Raw genomic sequence first — 20,994 nt, 5'->3', positions numbered from 1 at the left:
TGAATGCAGTTATTTATTTGTCTCACAAGATTTAGTTACATGTTGCACATTGCTTGCACGTCCAAGTTGCAATCCTGAAAGCATATTGCTTAAGTAAAAGGTGGATATTCCTAGATACATCCTTGATTGCCTCGCGAAAGAGAACAACACATAATGCATTTAGGCAATAACTTCCTTGTTGTGATTTGCATGAGATAATCGTTAACATCCGTTAGATGTTGTCCAAAAGATTGCATTGCATGAAAAGGAAACCATCAACTTACCTGTTGCATGCGAGGATGTTTGCATTCTTAAGTCGGGTTAAGTGCCGCTGAACAAATAAAGTCAATAATTGTCTTATGACATTCATTATGCATGGACTTCTTTTATTGAAGTCGTATTTAAGGAAGAATGCTTTTCATATTAAAGCTAGGATTCAATGCATTAAGCGAAGGGTTATGAGCATAGTTCTTGATAAATTTCAACATAGGTTGTATACAAGTTAGCCCTAAACTTGTCAATCATTATGATTTAGGCAAGGAAAAGAAATGGTCCTTGTACATCTTTTAGTGGCATAAAAGGAAAAGTTTATGAATGGCATGCTTGCATGGAATGTTGTATCTTGAATTTATTTATGTACATCTCTTAGGAAAAGTATTTACATCTCTTCTAAGGAAAGATCACCTCTAGTGGCAAGACTAGGTAATTCGCTTGCAATGGTGTAACTCAAATGATGGTTACCTCAATGCGCTAGGTAGAGTTTAGTACGCTAAAATTCTGCCTAGTATCGCACCTGGGACGCCAAGTCAAGACTTTCGAACCCAAAGGTCCTACCCACATTCACGGAATGTTACGGTTAGTTAGATGCCCATACAATAACGATCTAAGGTTTTACCCTAAGGATCAATTAGCCAAAGACTAGACCTCCGTATGGATTTAGAAACCCTAGGGCCAAATGTTGTCAGCCTAGTAAGATAAGGGTTGGGTTGGGTCAAGAAGACATCCCAAACCCTACATCTTGACCAAGGAACGCCGTTGACGGGAGAAATGATCCCACAAGTTAGGTGTGATACTTGTCTCGTGCAACAAGTAGTAACGTCGCATGGTTTTTGTGTCTAGAACACAAAATGGTATTGCAACTCCTAAGAACGAGGCTGGCAAGTCCTAAGTTCAAGTCAAACTATCTTGAGGATGAGTAGTAATCCTACTATATCACCCTTATGTGAGGCTGAGTCGCCAAGATAGGGTAACTATGAATTGCCTAGCAAGCAATTGACAAATCAAGTTAGGGCAACAAGGTTACCCAGGATTTACTGTCTTAGTTTAAGGAACCCAAGGTGTTTGTTAATTTGGGTTAACAAGGTACAAACCCTTAACCAAGGATAAAAGGGTAAACAAACAACAAAACTCTTGAGGATCTTGCCAAGTCGCAATTGATTCCGGATCGAATGTTGGATGCATTCGGAGAGAAGGATTCACACCTTAGCAGTTGGCCAAACAAACGACCGCTGGATTGATTGTGTTTGTATAGTTAGGAACACTGTTTGTACTTCTTTGCTCAATGAACTAAAGCTGAAAAATAATTAATGCTTCAGGTTGAAGGCTTGGAGGGAGAGGCAGTATCAGTTACCCCTGATTGTCTACTTGACCCTACCCAAGGGGGTTGTTAGCCGCGCCGGGCACGTGGACCGAACCCGCCGCGAGAGCTCTCTCCGTGAGTGCTACTTGGAGCAGGAGGACGCTTGGGTGCTAGGGGGGGCTTTGGCCGTAAATCCCTTGTCTCTGGGTCCTACACAAGAGGCCGACGTGACTTGGGATTGGATCTCGAGGCCCGCTTACTAGTCTACGGGCGGAAACTTGGATTAGTAAACCTTGAGGATTGTTGGATTAGCCTTCAGGCGGATTATGGAATAGCCTTCAGGCTAGATTATTATGATGTATTCCAAAGACTTATAAATAAGATCAATTGTTGAAAAGGAACTTGTTTGACATTGTTTTTCTACGTCACTGCTTAAGTTACGTGAAGAAATCGGTGATAAATTGGCTAGTTAAGGAAGCTGTTTTTGCTTGTCAAACTAAATGTGGTAGGTAATTAGACAACTAAAGCAACCCTGAGGAAAGTGCGGTGGATGTGGCCGTGGGTCTGTCCTACGGATGGGTAGTCCCGGTTGGCCGGGAACTTTTCTCGAAGGAATTTGATAGCAATGAACGACGACCTAGAATCTAGGATACTAGAGTCCCGATTTATAATGTTTTAGGGGAATAGAATGGGACTATGGCTTACGGGCAAAGAGGTCGAGCTTTGCATCCCTCTTGTTTCTCATTCTCCTTGAACCAAGTGCAGTGTGAATCCGCTTCGACCCTGACGTTTCTATGTAAAATAGTTCGTCTGGGGTTCGACACTAGCTACCATTCTAGGAATTTGACCACTAGGAAAAACCTGATTCAAGTCGATCCTATGTGGGAATGGCCGGAATGCTTCCGCTACGTCGTAGACTCGAGAGGACCTAGATTGCAAACCTTGTGACATTCTGTGGGAGTACCGAGTGGTGCTATCTGGACTCTCTTCCCGATGGGCTGCTAAGACGTGTCCTACGAGTGAATAGGTGGACACGTTACATGTAAATACAAAAGTTGGACCTCAATGTAGATATGAAAATCATGCACACAAAACTTGGATGCCAATAAAAATAATAATAAAGAAATTCCAAATAGGAAAAAACAATAATAATACCATTCCAAGAAGTCAATTTCCCATACAACTGGCTGTGGCACATACAATACATGGAACACAATGGTTGTTGTAGATTTGTATATAACTTTTTTTTAAAAAAAAGGATATAGTGTTTGAGAGGGAAATAAAGGCATGTGTCTCCTGCCATCACTCTATGTTTTAAGAGAGCAAGAGGGAGATGTCGAGAAAATATATGGTGAGGGAGAGAGAGAGAGAAAGAGAGAGGTTACTAGTTTTTCTCTTTCTTACTCTTTCCCCTCGACCTCGCGCACAAGCTCTTTCTCCTCAACCTTGCCATCAAGCATCATTTCTACTTATGGCTATGAGCTTCTCTCTCTCTCTCTCTCTCTCTCTCTCTCTCTCAAAATGCAGAGCGATGGCAACAAACACATATGCTTTTTTCCCCTCTCAAATAGTACACTTTTTTTTCCAAAAATAGTTACATAAGGACATACAACAATTATGCGTTCAATGTATTGTATGCGCAATAGGCAGTTGTATGAGAGATTGACTTCCTGAAATAGTGTAATTGTTGTATTTTCCTATTTTGAATTTTATTATCATTTTTTTAATTGGTGTACAAGTTTTGTGTGCATGATTTGGATGTGGTTGTTCATATTTACATGTATTAAGGCTTTTTTTTGTCATATTAGAAAGTGTACATAATTAAATACTGACTCTTCTCACTCGATATTCTCGTGGATAGTGTTGTTATGAACCAATTAGTATAATTGTTTATATTAGTTACAAACACAATATTTATCCATGAAGTACACATTTGAGCTATATGATTGCCATATAAATTGTATGATGGAGAATAATGTGATTCGCTTTGCAATTTGTAATCCTTTAGTGAAACATTCAAACATATTAATACTAATCCAATATTAAACTCAATAAGAAATAAAGATAAACTGTTCAATCATTTATATTTAAAAATAATTGTATGCTTAACACAAATAGATCATTTTTGGACAAGTATAAATTAAGATCTAGTTGAAGTAAATTCAATTGAAATATATTAGTTAGATCATTCAATAATCTATGTAATCATTTAAAGATTTATAAATTTAATCTCATTTATCATAAATAAACAACTCACCTTATGACACTAAGATAAATCAAAATTAATTTATAATGTTTTCATATGTAATAAATAAAAAATAAAAAATATAATGTTCAAGTATTTTATGTTTATCTTTATATATATATATATATATATATATAATTCTCATTAGCATTAATTTTTTTCAAATTCATCCTTATTAAATTATTTTTTAAATTCACATTTTATTTTAAGGTACTCTAAACATATTATTGAATTTATAGTAATAATATATACATTTTAAAAAACATATGTTATTATTGCATTTTAAATTTTGACACAAAATATAACTTACAAATATTTTTAAATCAATTTAAATTAAAATACATAATTATTTTACATATAAAAACATGTTTATTTATTTTAGTATTTAAAAAAGTCTTATATTTTTTTAAACAATCAAATATTACTAAAATGAATAGATACTTGAACAGATTATACATGTTGAAGTGATGAGGAAAAATGCAAATTATCAATTACAAAAAATGATAATTAGCAATGAATGATATGGCTTTTGTTGAATAATTACTTGACAATATAGAATGGGATATACTAAAAAACTGGAGGATGCTTAGTCAATAGAAGTCCAAATCAAATATAATATTTGGAATCTTCATGTTAATGCTTTAGAACAACACACATGGGACACTTGGTGCACTCCAAATTTTTTATTCATAGACTTAGCAACTTATTGGAAGTTGGTAGACCACATCATATGTACAACTTTTAGCACCAAGATCTCCAAAAGCTATTATTACTATTGTAACAACATGATCTACTTTTTGATGCAAATGTATTTCGAAGACTTCAAAACCACCTTTTTTCCACTGTTCAATACTACTAAGCTTGAATTCAGTGAGTTGGATTTTTTTAAAAGTGGAAAGATTCATAGCAAAATCGCATTCATCTCAACAATCATTCAATAGATGTAATCTATTTGAAAGTAGTTTATAAGAAAAACAACAAAAGCTTTAATCTTGATATTGTAAAGTTTACAATGTATATTTTCATTTTTTAAGTTTAAAATTATTATTGAAACTCGAGTGTATCTTTTTGAATTTTTAAAAGATCGAGTCTCTTATTTGACAATATATTCATAAGATTGAGTGCTCTTATTATACAAATTATCATTTTAAATCTTAAAAAATAAACACATTTTAATATTGAAATTGAACACCAAACCACTATTTTAATATTCATATTAAGTTTACCATCTCAAAAACTACTATTTGAATTCTAATATATCTTCTTAAATTTCAAATAAATTTATAATCTTACATATTCGATTATTTTTAACATATAAATTACAAATGTTGATTCAAAAACATAATGGCAGGATTATACTCATCACAAGATGGACTGGTGAAGGAAGAAGTGGAGGACGTGCTGGAAGACGTGATCGTCGCCGGGGGGGCCGAGGTTAGTGACGTGCGAGAAGCCGGAGGCGCCAGCGAAGGAGCCGGTGCCACCGAGGACGGGGATGTCGTAGGAGACGAGGTTGATGTTGGCCTGGCCGTGGAGGCAGAAGGTGCCGTTGTAAGTGCCGTCGTCGTAGGTGATGGTGTTGAGGACCAGGACGCTGGGGGAGGCCGGGTCAAGGCTGTTGTACACTTCAAAGCCCCGGATTGAACCCAGCTGCCGGGACGACTGGACGTCTGGTCCGGAGGTGATGTTGTAGTCGAAGACAGCGGTCCGGCCGAAGGTGCCCGTAACGGAAGGGTTGGAGGGGCTGGTAGTGAAGGTCGCCGAGCTCGTCAAGGCGTGGACGTAGAACTCCACGCTGAGAGGGAAACTCGGTTTTAACTTAATATAAGAGTCCTGATTCTTTGATGACCGCGCCCCTGCAGTCTCTACCACCATCGATGGTAGCATGACGATGGCGAGTAAGGCCAATACCCTGGCCGTCTTCCGCCGCTCGACAGCTGTCGTCGGAGCAGCGCTGCCTGTGAGAGTACGGCTAGCTGCCACTGCCATGTAAGAAGAAAGACAGAGAGAGAGAGAGAGAGAGAGAGAGAGCGTGTGTGTTTGTGTGTGTGTGTGTGTGTGTTGGGTGGGGGACTTGGGTGGGTGGTGTGTCTCAGTGACAAGATACTGCGTGCGGGCGAGAGCGAGATAGAGCGCTTCACCTTCGATCGATGATCTGACTCCACAATATTTGCCACAAGCGTCTATATATGCGTGAATCGTCTTTGTACGAGCTTCCTTCCTCGTCGCGGCTAAGTTAACACGACTAAGTCAACAGTAATTTGGCAGGAATTTGCAATTGGTCATAGCTGTTTAACTAATCCACATTAATCTGTCTGCGTCGATTATGCATGTGTGCATATACACACACTAGAGTTCCATGTAATATATATTGATATACATAAACTAGAGTTCCACGGCCCGCGTTGCTAGGTCTAATGGAAAATGTGTGTTTCAGAGTGCAAATGTACACCCATGCTATTTCATACTCTTCCTCTTTCATACTCTCTCACTCAACCACTCTCGTGCAAATCAAGGGGATTAAGATACAAATATACTAAATGCTCTTTTATATTACACTTTTCTTTAAAGAAATGCTTGAAATCATAAAGATCCTTCCTCAAGCTCTTTCTCACTGAACTTGATAACTCATTGGATCACATCTCTCAAAATGTTATCAGAGCAAGTCTATAGAATTAGCATGACTTTTGCAAAAAATTCAAAGCAAGGATATTTACTATAAAATGTAAGCATTTCCATGTAAGAAACCCTACATTTATTTTAAAATATACAAATTACATGCATATTTGTAGTAAGGGTTTGCAAGGCATGGTTAGGATAATTAGAGGGCCAAAACTCAAAATGACATAGGAACATGTAAATTAAGAGAAAACCTGAAAGTAATTGGCTAGCAAGCAAAACTTGGCCGAGTCTCTATGGAGTTCATGGTTATATATTGCTTTGCAAACGAATGCTTTATAATTAATCAATTAATATTTCTCAAAATGTGTTTTAGTTGATTTTGGTTCTTTTGATTGTGAATATATTGTGAGGGTAAGTATATTAGTAGCAAGTCACGCAAGAGCCCCTATGTTACACGTCTTAGCAACCCATCAAGAAGAGAGTCTAGAAAGCTCCGCCTGGCACTCCCATGGAATGTTACGGGGTTTGCGATCTAGGACTTCCCGAGTCTACCATGTAGCGGAAGTATTCCAGCTGTTCCCACTTAGGACCGACCTGAATTAGGGGTTTCCTCTAGTGGTCAAATTCCTAGAGAGTGACGAGCATTGAACCCCAGGCGAACTACTTTACATAGAAACGTAGGGTCGAAGCGGATTCATGCTGCACTTGGTTCAAGGAGAATGGGAAATGAGAGGGATGCAAAGCTCGACCTCTCTGCCCATAAGGCATTTCCCATTCCGTTCCCCTAAAACAGCATAAACCGGAATTCTAATAACCTGAACTCTAGGTCAGCATTGCATGCTGTACATTCCCTTAACTTGCAAAGTTCCTGCTATTGATTCCATTTGAGAAAAGTTCCCGTTGGCCACATCCACTGCACTTTCCTCCGGGTTGTTTTAGTTGTCTATTTACCTACCACATTTAGTTGGACACGCATAAACAACTTCCTTAATTAGCCGATTAGACACCAGTTCCTTCACATAATCTTAGCACTTGACATAGAAAAACAGTGCCAAACAAGTTCCTTTTCAACAGGTTATCTTACTTATCTTTGAAATACATCCATAAAATCCAGCCCATAGGCTAATCCATAATCCGCCCGAAGGTAATCCATAATCCGCCCAAAGGCTATCTAGCAATCCACAAGGATTACTAATCCAAGATTCCGCGCATAGACTAGTATGCGGGCCTCAAGATCCAATCTCGAGTCACATTGGTCTCTTGTGCAAAGCGCGAAAGGCAAGGGATTTACGGCCAGAGCCCCCCTGGCACCCAAGCGTCCTCCTGCTCCAAGTAGCGCTCAACGGAGAGACCTCTCGTGGTGGGTTCGTTCCACATTCCCGGCGCGACTAACAACCCCCTTGGTTAGGGTCAGGCAGACAGTTGGGGGTAACTGATGCTGCCTCTCCCTTCAGGCCTTCAACTTGAAGCATTAATTAACTTTTCATCTTTTAGTTCCTTGAGCAAACAATGCAAACAATGCTCCTAAACTGTTACAAGCACAATCAATCCAGTGGTCGTTTATTTGGCCAACTGCTAAGGAGTGAATCCTTATCTCCGAATGCATCCAGCATTCGATCCGGGATCAATTGCAACTTGGCAAGGTCCCCAAGGGTCTATTTGTTCACCCTTTTGTCCTGGGGTTAGGGCCATACCCTGTTAACCCAACTTAACCAACACCTTAGGTTTCATAAATCAACAGTAAATCCTGGCAACCATGTCACTCTAACTTGATTGATCCTTTGCTTCCAAGCAAATACATAACTTTCCTTAACTTGGCAAATCAGCCCAAGAAAGGTGATGTAGCAGGATGACTACTCATCCTCTTGCAAGTTAGACTTGCACTAGAACCTGCCAACCTCATTCCAAGAAATGGCAAATATATCTTGTGATTAAACCACAAGGCCATGCGACGTTGCAACTTGTTGCACAAGGGTCGCATCTATCCCAAGGAATCATTTCACCCATTGAACGGCATTTCCTGGTCAAGGACTTTTGTTTAGACAATATGCAAGGCTTAGGGTACCTTCTTACCTGACCCAACCCTAATTGTACTAGGCTGACAACGTTCGGTCCTAGGGTTTCCAAACCCTAATTGTACTAGGCTGACAACATTTGGTCCTAGGGTTTCCAAACTCAATCCGAGTTTTAGTATTAGGTCGAATGATCCTTAGGGTATAAACCCTAGCTCGTTGTTTGCATGAGTGTCCAATTGACCCAAACATTCCGTGAATGTGGGTAGGACCTTTGGGTTTGAGGGCTTCGACTTGGCATCCAAGTACGATACTTGGCTGTATTTCTAACGTGCCAAGCCCTAGCTAGTACTTGAGGTGTTTATCGTATCGACTAGTTATGCCTATACGAGACCCTAACGGTTATAATATTACAAGTGATTTGGGTAAACTGTTCTACTCGTCTTGCGATAAGAACGACCCTTTCCCTGAGATGATAAACTTGATCTAAAGGAGAAAAATAGTTGCAAAATGTCACAATACATGTAAACATGTGATTCATTGCTTCTACGCACCACAAGGCTTGCGATAACCCTGTCTTTTCTTGCTAAGGTCAAAATGCATGATAATTCAAAGATTAACTTAATAGGACCTACTAGGATTTACAACGAGGAATAATGCCTACAACCTTTTTTATAAGCATTTGAGTTTCATGCTTTGATAAGCCATACAACCTTCCCTAAATGCAGCTCTTGTTGAATGAATTTTTCGCATGTCAAATATGTAACATGCAACCCTTAGATGCAACATCGTAAATGAAGTTCAGGAAAGACTAAGGCTAGTGATGACTTAATCCATTTCCAAGCATCTTTTGCATGCAACTTGCAATGTCCATTGTTTCATTTTCATGCCGTGCAACAGATGTTAACCATTCTTTCCATGCAAGTCATAACAAGAAGATTATTGACTAAATGCAAGATACTTTTTTCCTTCACAGCCAATGCACTTAACAATTTTCTCTTTAACCCTAGGCAATATGTGTTTTAGACTTCCACTTGAAAATGCATGACAAGGCAATTTGCGACTAAGTTCATAGGGCGAGTAAGTTTTACGTTCATAACTTTGGAGATGCACACGATCCAATTGCATGATATGCCCCAATCCTTATCTATTGTTCAAAGAGATAATTTATCAAATGTACTTTAATCACTACCACATGATTTAACGATAAGCGTAAAATGCATTCTCCCTATGGAATTAAGCGTGTTTAAAGCATTTCTTTATGTGGAAATAAATTCATGGAACCTAGGCTTGTGGATCTGCAGTGATGTCCACGTGTAAGTTCGGGGAGGAACCTAGACGTGATAATGGACTCCGCGGATTCCCTCTATCCTTTACTCTTGCTCTCCGAGACTGCCTGGAGGTCGATACCTTCTCCTCGCGCAGAAATAGGAGCTTAATGCACCCGGCTTTAAAATCGAGGAAGGGCATGTAGAAATAAGGCCTATGGGCCTTATCCCTTTAGAAGCTTCTTAAAGAAGCTTCTAATTGTCCAGGACCACGTGGGAGAATGGTCAATGATTGGGGAAAGGAGAATTCGACGAAGAAGGGGAAGATTGACTCTGTGGTGGCAACCGTGAGCTAAGGCGGCAGTAGAGCTGCAACGGCAGCAGCGGGCAGTAGGTCTGGGCATGGCGGTGCGGTCCTCATGGCGGCTTCTTCCCAGCACGGCAGCCTCTCTCCTTTCCTCCCTCCCCTCAAGGTCTAAGGGGTGTTTATATAGGCCAAGGGGGGGAGAGACTCCACACACGTGGAGCCCCCCCATGCTTCCCTCTTCTCCCATGCATCTCCACCTCAACAAGCTCCCCATACTCTTACATACTCTTCTCCCACTCCCTCTCCTCCAGCCATGCATCGGTTGGGGGAAGGGATAATTAGGAAAAAAAAATAATTCATAAATTTACATTATTATCCATTTGCCCCTTCAAAAAGGGTGTTCTCCCATGGGTTTTTATGGTCTTCAACCCCGGCCTCAATTTCACAATACAGAGGCCTCATTTTCGCGCGTGCGGGGTACGAATTAAGCTCCCGGTATTTACGACGCAGGAGATAACCTTGCACAGGTTTTACGTGGCATGCGGGGAGTCAAGTTTAATAATATTTTTTGAGTGGAAATATTACATACTCATAGCAATTTGCTTCCCACCCCATGACAATAGCTTCTCTCATCACCACCACCAGCATCAATTCTACTTTCTTTTATCAATCACTCTTCCATATTCCTATTTGCAATACAAAGCTTCTTAGCATCAAAATCATATATCCACAACTATTGTATTAATCTATTATTCCTCCTTGCAATTAAGAAAGGAAAGATAGACCAACCCCACCTGGATATTTTCCAAAAATGCCTACACAATGCATAGATGATAGTTTGGCATGCTTGGAATTCCAAGCTCCATTTCAACACACAAAGAGAGAGAGAGAGAGAGAGAGAGATGAGTATAGATTGTTACTAAGAGAAAGGGAGGGAGGGTGTGTGGGTGTGTGTTGTTCTACTACACCGGACCATTTGATTGAGGAGCCATGCATTAAGGGACATGAGCAAATTCGATAAAAGAAAGGTTCACAATCTTGACAGATGCTCACTAAGATACATGGATTCTATGGGTAGATGATGTCATTAGTGCTAAAAGAGAAAGCCCAAAACTAAAAATATCAGATAGAATTTAAAAAGCTAACATGTCGGTCTCTTTCAAATCACCCTACCACCTAGCCTAGCAGCATGCTACAAATAGGATGATCATCTCCCTCCTCTCGTCACCCGACTTCTCCAAAAGCAAGTGGATCCATGTTATTTTTGAAAACCTACGATGCCAACCCAAGTAATTTTACTTTTCTTTATTTTTTGTCAACTTTTGAGATCACCCATTGAGTGATATGTAGGCTTGGGCTTATTTTCAAGCTTTGTTTGCTAGGTATGATTCTTTTCTCTTAATATATAAGAATGATGTGTGTGTGTGTGTGTGTGTGTAATGCACTCATGAGTAATATCAAATACAAAGAAAAGACACATAGTGGAGACTGATAATGCCTTATGGTGCTCAATATCAAACATTATTGATTATCTCATGGTGTAAGTAGAGCTTGAGTCATTAGTGAGGTGGTATTTTTAATTAGTTATTAGCCCCTAATCGAATCTAGGATATAGTAGATGAGATGCTCTAGAGATGAGTTTGTTTCTCTCTCTTTCTCTCTGAACACTTATATTAATGATTGTGTCCCACATGACCTAGTCCTTCTCTATGAACCAATTACTTATACCTGGTATAGCTGTAATGGCAAAACTAGTATAATGTTTTGTAACTACTATCATTGTCAAGAAATTTTCGATTTTTTTTGGGTCATCAATCGAGGACCTGGATCCCTTCCTTAGGTGATTCGAGGTAGCATATATGGTCAAAATTTCCACCCAAATGGATCCCCCCAATAAGGTGGCCATATGTAATTTCTCATCTAATTTGTCGATGTGAAAAGGGGCGGCAGCCTAGCCCATGGCTCAAAACAATTGTGCAATGTTTGATGATACCAGGAGTGCATTGTGCTCGTAGTTCAAACTAAGGAGGACTAGTGCCTAGAAGCTAGAGAGACTACATAGGCTCATACAAGGTGATGTCATAGTGTAGAGCTATATAGCTCAGTTTAAGGTCGAGAGATGGCATATGTCCTTAAACACCCAGTCCATTGGTAAAATGTTGCACTCTCTATACATGTAAGGCTTTAGTCGAATATCCCTAAAATCTATCCAATAATAAAATGAAGTATTTATATCAACATGCTCACGGAGTTAAGATATTTCTAGCTAAGGAAAAGTTTAAAAAGGAAGGAAATCAATCAAGTCCAATAACAAACCCTGTCATATGGAGCCCAATGACTCTAACACACATCTAAACCTACAGGAAGAGAGTAGTAATAAGGAGGAGGACTCTGAGAATAAGGAATACCAAAAGTCTAGAAAGTCTAAGAGGGAGGACAAGGGCCACAAACCCTCACAAACCACTCAAAAATCTCCACTCAAATCCCTCTGGTGTATGAAGTGCAGTAATACAAGTCACCTAGCTACTCAATGTGGTCTTAATTAGTGGTCTATGGCATTTGTCATACAATTATCCACAATACAGAAGTGTGCCAACATGATGCTCATAATCAGATGGGACAAGATTTGGCAAGGTGCAGGAGGAGTACAGCCTGCCAATTGGAATATCCCTGGAACATCTGTTGATGTTGCTCTACTATGACCTTGACACTAGCTTACACGCAACAAGATTATCTATCTCTCGGCATGGCTGAGGATAATGATGAGAAAATTGAGGAGGTAGAGGAGGATGTTACCACTCCCTAAACAAACAAGATTTCTTTTGTATGCAAAATTACACTAAGATGACGGTGTCTCAAAAACCAGCAGTATGATGCTTAAAAGCACCCAAACTCCATTGTCATCTATCATATAATGGAAATCAAAGAGATCCTTAAATGGGAAGTAAATGTGGTCATTCAACAGTAGTGCCAAGAGAGCCAAAACCACTTCATGTACCAAATTCAAGACATGTAGATGTGAAAGGAACAACAAGTCCATTGACAACATTGCAAAGACTACAATTGATTTTGAGTTTGAAATCAACACCTTCTCTCCCACTGTAATATCATGATTATCAGGATGTGAAATTATAACAAGAATATACATCAATCAAATATGCATTAGACCTCTCAAAATGTAGATCCAAGTGTATGCAAGAGTGAAAAAAAGATTTATGATAATTCTCACAATCATCCATATAACCTAATAGGAGCTTTGTAGGCTAGTTTATGATATCTTATTCGCTAAGTAATTTTTGGTAGATTTAGTATATTGGGATAATCACAAATTCAAATGTTGATCTAGTCAACTAGCAACCAAAGCAAGAGGAGTGGTAGACAATGGATAATAGTTTAGAATTAACTTTAAAAGAAACAGAGTAATGATCATATTATATAGTCATGGTTCTTCAATGCCTAGATTCAATGGACTTCCTAGTGTTTCATGTTAGAGATATATTTGCATTGATAGAAAAAGTAGTCAAAAACATGCATGCTAGTTTAAGTTCTAGGCTTTGTTGCTGCCAATTCAATAGATTGTGTGCATGTATGGCTCTTTCTAGTAAGCAATTTTAATAAAAGCAAGGGTTGAAACCAAAAATAGTTTTTGTGAATATGGTAATTTAGTAATACCACTATTTATGATGATGATAAGGAACCATTACTAACCTTGCTAAGTTTTCCTGTGATGCTCAGAACTAGCAATAAAAATTGTGCTATTATTCAAGCTATGAAGATTGAATTGAGCTATAGCAATGCATGGGTAGTGTGTCTTAGTTAAAACCTTCAACAAAAACTCGAGTAACCTGTAGAATAGCTTATGATGGTACAATCAATAATATTGTGGGCCATTTCATGATAAGAAAAGGATATCACCACTAAGCTTGCATACATTTTCTCTGACATTCTAGCTTCCTCTAACATGTATGCTTGGAAACCCTTTGATATTAATGTGAGAAAATATGTGAGTATACATAGGATAGGTTCCTCACTTAGCCAAATACTTGAGGGTGTGCTGAAGGTATCACTTAAAGGGGTATTCATAGATTGAATAGGAAATGGGTGTATTTTACTCATAAAAAATTCATATATAATGGGATTTTTGAATAGGCCTTGAATGCCTGTGAATAGGGAGCATTTATATGTAGTGAACCCCATAAGCCCAAATACATAATTTGTAGGTCATTTTACATAATGTGTCCCCTTACCCTTTAATGGCATTGAGAATAATGGTAATGATCTAGTCACCTGAAATCTTCAAAACTTGGAGTGTAACACTAGCTCTATATATCCAGAGAAAATATGTGAGTATACATAGGATAGGTTCCTCACTTAGCCAAATACTTGAGGGTGTGCTAAAGGGGAGGGGGGTCACCAAAAAATATATAAGTCTATCACGTGGATTGAATATAATGGCTTTTTAGATTCTCTTTCTCATCCATTATTTATATATTGAAGGTATCACTAGGGTGGATTCAAGACAATGGATTTTTGAATTCTCTTTCTCATCCATTATTTATATATAGAAGGTATCACTTAAAGGGGTATTCATAGATTGAATAGGAAATGGGTGTATTTTACTCATAAAAATTTCATGTATAATCGGCTTTTTGAATAGGCCTTGAATGCCTGTGACAGGGAGCATTTATATGTAGTGAACCCCATAAGCCCAAATACATAATTTGTAGGTCATTTTACATAATGTGTCCCCTTACCTTTTAATGGCAGTGAGAATAATGATCTAGTCGCTTGAAATCTTCAAAACTTGGAATGTAACACTAGCTCTATATATCCATAGATAGACAACTTTTAGAGGTTGTTTTGGGCCATATTAAGGTTGTATCGATTATTTGTAGATAGACATCATGTGTAGAAGATATACCACTATAGGAAATAATGCCATGAGATTTACTCATTCATGAATTCTCATGATTATCCAAACTCAGATGAAGTTTCATTGACTTACTCACCCAACACAAACACTTACTCACACACACACACACACACACACACTCTCTCTCTCTCTCTCTCTCATATATTATAAGAATACCTTAGAGTTGTGTTGCACCTATGGGCAACAATGGGATCTATGAGCAATAGCTATGACCTAGCACCCATGCACTTATAATGAAAGTCCGGTAATGGATGAAAAAAGCTATCAATAGACGCACCCACTATTGTGAGACTATATATTCAGTGAAAGGAAAAGCAAGGAAATACATCCATACAAATATTTTGAATATGTGCTTATGGGTCACAAATAGAATCTTTGCAAGTTTTTTAGGAAGCAAAACCCGTTTATCAAAATAGTTTGAATATCCATTAGTAAGTTCAATTAACTTAGTAAGAAGTTTGGATGGAATAAATTATATGCAAGGACTTATATTAAGTGGTATGAGTCGTCCAAATGCACAAATGTAAAAAAATGATGTATTTTATGAAAAACAATGTTTTCAACTATTTTGAGAAGATTTTGGCAATTCTAACCACATTGACATGTAGATCACGGTCCTTTCGATTGTTTTGAATGCTTGGATATTCATATTTAAAGTTTGTATGACAAAGTTATGACCAAAACAAGTTGTAGCCAAACTCAAGGCCTACACAAAATTAAAAACTAGAAAGAAGAAAAAGGCAAGGCATATAAGGCAAAAGCCTATGCTTTTAATGTGAAAAGAAAGGGACTAAACTTTGATATAAGATGCATAGATTGATGTATAAAGGCCTCACAATCAAGAGAGTTGGGAAAAATTGCAAGAGTTGATATACAATTAAATCTAAAGAGTGATGTGTTCACCTATAGCTCAGGCTCCTTCAGCCCAAGAAGGATGCAAAACACAAATATCGAAGAGTCGTTCAAGTATTGTTTTGGTTTCTTTCCAGGATTACCAACTGAGATGTTCTTTATTATATTATGATATTGTATTTGAGTATTACTTGTCTTATATAGTGCTCATAAATTATAATACACATCATTACTTATTGGAGTCAATCACCTTTTATATTTTGTATTGTTTGAACTCATTATCCCCTAAGGATTGTGGCTTAACACAAACCCCCCCTCCCCGCCCCCCTCCTCGACATTTTAGTGAATCCAATGTGAAAAGCCATATCCAAACTCAGCAAGATGGGAAATCCTTCATTGACTACACAAATGTCATAATCTAGTGAAAATAGGATCTTTATAAGATTTTTAGGGAGCAAAACTAGTCCATCAAAATAGACAAAATTTTTAATAACTTAATAAGAAGTTTGGATAAAATAAAATACCTATAAGGACTTTTCTTAAGTGGTACAAGTCATCAAAACCCAAAAAAGTAAAAAAAGTAAATTTTTAAAATAGTGTTTTTAGCTATTTTGAGAAGATTTTCACGAATCATCCCATGTTACTTTGTAGATCAAGGTCATTTTGATCGTTCAGAGTCCTTGGATGACCATATTGGGAGTTTGCATGGTAAAGTTATCACCAAAAAAAGTTCCAACTAAGGACTTGGGGCATGCATGAAAATGAAAATATGAAAAAGCAAAAAGCAAGGCATAAAAGGTAAAAGACTAGTATGCTTTTAACATGAAATCAAGGCAATGAACTTTCATACAAGATGCATAGATTGATGTATAAAGGCATGGGCAATCAAGAGAGCTAGGTAAAATTTCAAGAGTTGATATACAATCAAAGCTGAAGATTGAAGTGTTCACGTATGCCTCGGCTTTCTGAGGCCGCCTAAGAAGGATCTGAGACATGAACATCGAAGAGTCCTTAAGTTGTTCTTTGGGTTTGTTTCTAGGGTATTCTAAAAAGATATTCTTGATCATACTAGTGTATTGTAATTTTAGGATTACTTGGATTGTATAGAGCTCATAAATTATCATTCATGTAGAGTTACTTCTTGGAGTCAATGGCATTTTATCTTTCACTAGTTTGAACTCATTACCCCCTGTGGATTGCGGCTTAACACAAACCTCCCTAACAATGCTTACTGGCTAGCAAACATTGTAGAGTGATGACGTCTAAATAGGAAACCTGTGTTGCTAGCCTCGTGTCACCACTTGTATTTTCACAGGGACTAGAAACAAAAATAGAGGGTTTAGAAGTACAAAGTAAACAAGTTTCTTCAATGACTAGGCGGTGACAATTGTAACAATATCTGGTGTGCCAATGGTTAATATTAGCAGATTCAAGAATAGAAGCATTGACATTCATGTTCGGTCATAGTTATTAGAGGTTAGGGTTGTGGTGATCCACAACTCTTTCCGCTGTCATAGAACCAACCAATGAGTGGTCATTGATCTTAATATATAGAGAATGAGATTCCCTAGATATATGACCTTAATTTCCTATAAATATATGATGTGGGAAATGAAAGTCAATAATTGTATGTAGGGAATTCATATAGATATACATAAGATTTCCTACTGCCGATTATACACACACGCGCGCGAACAAACTCCTTCCACGCGTCACAAGGATCGCTGCTCTCACGCGAGAGACGTCCAGATGTAGAACTTTGAAATCTAATAAGGACGACCAAGACTTCCATCATGTAGTTGTCAATGCGCAACGTGATTGCGACAGTGGCGAGTAATAATAATATTACTGTACTGCAGCTCAATATTCTAATTCTAGTGTCAGGATTCCTTTCGGACCTTGTCAGCCGGCTGGCAGGCCGTGTTCCTTTGCAAACAATTGCAACTTGCAAGAGCAGTAGTCTTAGACAATGTCTCCTATGAAAGCTACAATCTCACAAGATCAATCCTTAGTACTTATCCTCTCGTCTCGCTTTGTAGTTGTGATTATCCAACCTGCACTGATCGCTCGGTCCCCGCCAGTGATCATTGTTTTATTATGAAAGTTGCCTCACAAGTCACGGCGTGTTCCCTAGTCATGGTACGCGGCGCGCCCCCACTAGCTAATTATTTGAAACCTTCATTTCCCTTTGTATTGGTAACATTAGCTCTCAAGCTTATTTGCCTTGATGTACTCTTTGACTCACATATGTTGTTGCAACTCTCCCAAGCTATCTTAAGAGTCTTCACATCCATTAGATGGATAATAATATTATCCTTAACACTTAGCTCCATCATACAAATAGCAATTTTGGTCTTTATTGTTGCATTAGGCTAATTTTATCCATTAGTGTCCTTTACTTTGGTCTATTCATAGAGACTAGATCACAACAATTTCAAAGAAGAGGAGTGATTTGATACGTTCTTTCCAAAAGTAGCATCTTTTATTGATCCTTTCGGCTCCCTCCAATTATAAATTGTGTGGATTAGGTGTTATTTTTAGCTTAACATTATGAATAATTCAATGTCATGGGGATTTTCACATGCTCAAGGCTCAAACCAGACAAGAAGGTAAGATGGCTAGTCTCATACCATGAGAAAATGTAATGAGAAAGAGGAAATCACACACAATAGCAACCAACAACACAATAACAATGTAAAGTAAACAATAGTAGACTTTGTTCAATAGAGAAAGGCCACTGATGGGGTTGCCAAGCACAAGTGATGGGCTAATGTCCAAACCCAAAACTAGAACTAAGAAGCTTAACTAGCTCTCATAGAATAATACATATAATTTTGAGTATGGGATAGACTTAGTACTCGTCTATACTCTCCCGAGTATACAATATAGTATCTTCATTTATTAAAGTATGCAAGTTCACACCATCTCATCAGTAAGGTTTCAATAATATTTTTTTAAAGCACAAAGGCAACTGCCAATTAGTGCATAGCATGCACCTTCTACTTAGCACACATGTAGATAGCTGCAAATTGACACATTGGCAACAATTCACTACTAATTAGTATATAAGACATACTAATTAAGAGGTCACTACTAATTAGCATGCAATTTTTTATCAATGGGATTTCCTTATTTGAAGGCACAAAGGGAGGATATAAAATTTATTTTGAGGATGATGATGTCATACAGATTTTTCTCTAGTGTGGAAACCCTTCAACCATGACATGAATCAAAGCAATATATGCTCAGAGACAAAGAGACAAAATAATTCACTATTAAGTGCTTGGCTTCATAAAGATGCTTGCATTCAGAGGTACTTGGAGTTTGAGTTGTCTCTTCGGGAAAATGTAGTCTCGAATAAGAGCTTATGTGATATGGATCAAGGGAAGAAGTGGAAGAAAGTAAGATTTGATTGGTTCAAGTATGGGCATCTTTACTTCTGCTATTGTATACATGCAATGAAGTGTAAAGGCTTGGGGCATAATGGCTAATGTTTAAACAAATTCAAGAAATGGTGTGCAATACTCTAGCTATCCTTGGGATTGAGCATGGTATAACCCAATAGAAAAAGTAGCACTTAAATCTTAGCTTTTAGCTAGCTTTAAGCTAGCTTTAAGCTAGATTTTTGAAAAGGCATGAGGCGATGCTGCATGGTCCCTTCTTGGGAGGAAATGATCGTATATGCTGATACTTTTCGAGGATTGAGACCCATATTTTAGGAAGGATTCGACATGATTGAGGGGAGGTTTTGGTGTGCTTGAGGGAATGCAAAGGGAGAGTAATGCAAGGAGTTGACTAAGACACTCCAAGACATCGACCAAGGGAGGACAAGCACTATAGAGATAGAAGCCATCTTCTACAATGTTGTGTTCCCAGAGGGAGAAGACAACCTGAACCAAAATAGTTGGTGAAGGTGGAAACGAGTGGAGACTTTGAGTTAAACTAATTATATTACATGCTACAGGTGAGTGTTGAAGAAGACATAGAAGAGGATGTAAATATGCTTTCTTTACAAGATGTAGAGCAAGTATTATATCTGAGTTTGTATATGCTTGAGCTTGGATATGGGGAACTAGATTTTGCAAAGAACCTTTTGAATTCTAGCAAGAGGCTTGTTATATTTTATAAGAAAAAACTATTTAAACACGCATATGATCAAATAAGGATGCAAAAAAAGGATGCTAAACTTATAAAAGAGGCACAGGAACTAGCCCATCTTAGACTACTTACTCCAAGGCTTAAATTAGCCATATTGAGGATGCCTATGTTGAGACTATTAAGGCTGTAATTAGCCCTATAGAGGATCATGTGAAAGAGCTTGAAGTTGATGAGATGGACATTGCATATAATTTGTGAGTGCTGATGAGGAAGACTATGAGGCTAAAGTCTTACTTAATGAAATGAACCAGATAGAGATTGAAGAATTGATGCATGCACATGATATGCATGATATACTTGCACTCTATGAGAAGGTTCAAAAGCTAGAGGATCTTGTTATCCTACAGGAGATCAATGTAGTGGGACTTTGGACATACAATTATTCCTTCAAGAGCTTCGATGCAAATCAAATGACTACTTGTCTTATAGTCTCTTGCACACAAATGCAATCTTTTGTTTGTAGTGAGTGGCATGGCCTTGCTTCAATCCCATGAAGGATGCATTTTCCACACTCCATGATCTAAGTGAGTGCTCCTTCAACTCTCAACCCTCTACAACCTCCACATGCAAGAGAGAAGCATGGGCATGACAAGAGAGAGTTCTTGGAGAGAAGATGAGTAGAGCTTCACCCTCTTGGTCCCTCACCCTCTCACTCTCTTTTTCTCAATCTCTCACTCTCATTCTCACCCACTCTCCCACAATGAAAGTGTGACTTTACATGTTTAATAAATAGAATTGTTGCAACCATTTGGCAATTCAAATGTGCATGTGCTTCATGCATATGATATTATGGTTAGTAATCCAAAGACTATTTATAAAAATTTGGGCTCCCTCTCATGCTTGCTTGCTCCTTGTGTGAGAGCTTTTGCTCAACCGCCAAGACCCACGGACCGCTTATTGTTTCAAGCGTTCCAAGCCGAGCACTAATGGCTACCTCTCACATAACCGACGCACCATCCATATCTACAGGTGTAGTGAGCTTACCTTGATGCCGAAATGAGTTGCCTCCTCTCTCACGCACTCTGGTAGCTCCACGATC

General features: G+C 38.3%; 1 protein-coding gene across 1 annotated transcript; it reads right to left on the bottom strand.

Annotated features, from left to right (window-relative positions):
* Nucleotides 1–5,165: 5,165 nt before the first annotated feature.
* Nucleotides 5,166–5,792, bottom strand: LOC148022936 (dirigent protein 11-like). The gene has a single exon (XM_087695287.1). The coding sequence runs from the start codon at nucleotides 5,790–5,792 to the stop codon at nucleotides 5,166–5,168; it is 627 nt and encodes a 208-aa protein (XP_087551413.1).
* Nucleotides 5,793–20,994: the final 15,202 nt, after the last annotated feature.

The sequence above is a fragment of the Lygodium microphyllum genome, chromosome 16 (genome assembly GCF_053477565.2).
Source record: "Lygodium microphyllum isolate KBCC chromosome 16, Lygodium_microphyllum_v1.1.10, whole genome shotgun sequence".
Classification (NCBI taxonomy): Eukaryota; Viridiplantae; Streptophyta; class Polypodiopsida; order Schizaeales; family Lygodiaceae; genus Lygodium; species Lygodium microphyllum.
This window is presented reverse-complemented; position numbering and strand designations above follow the sequence as displayed.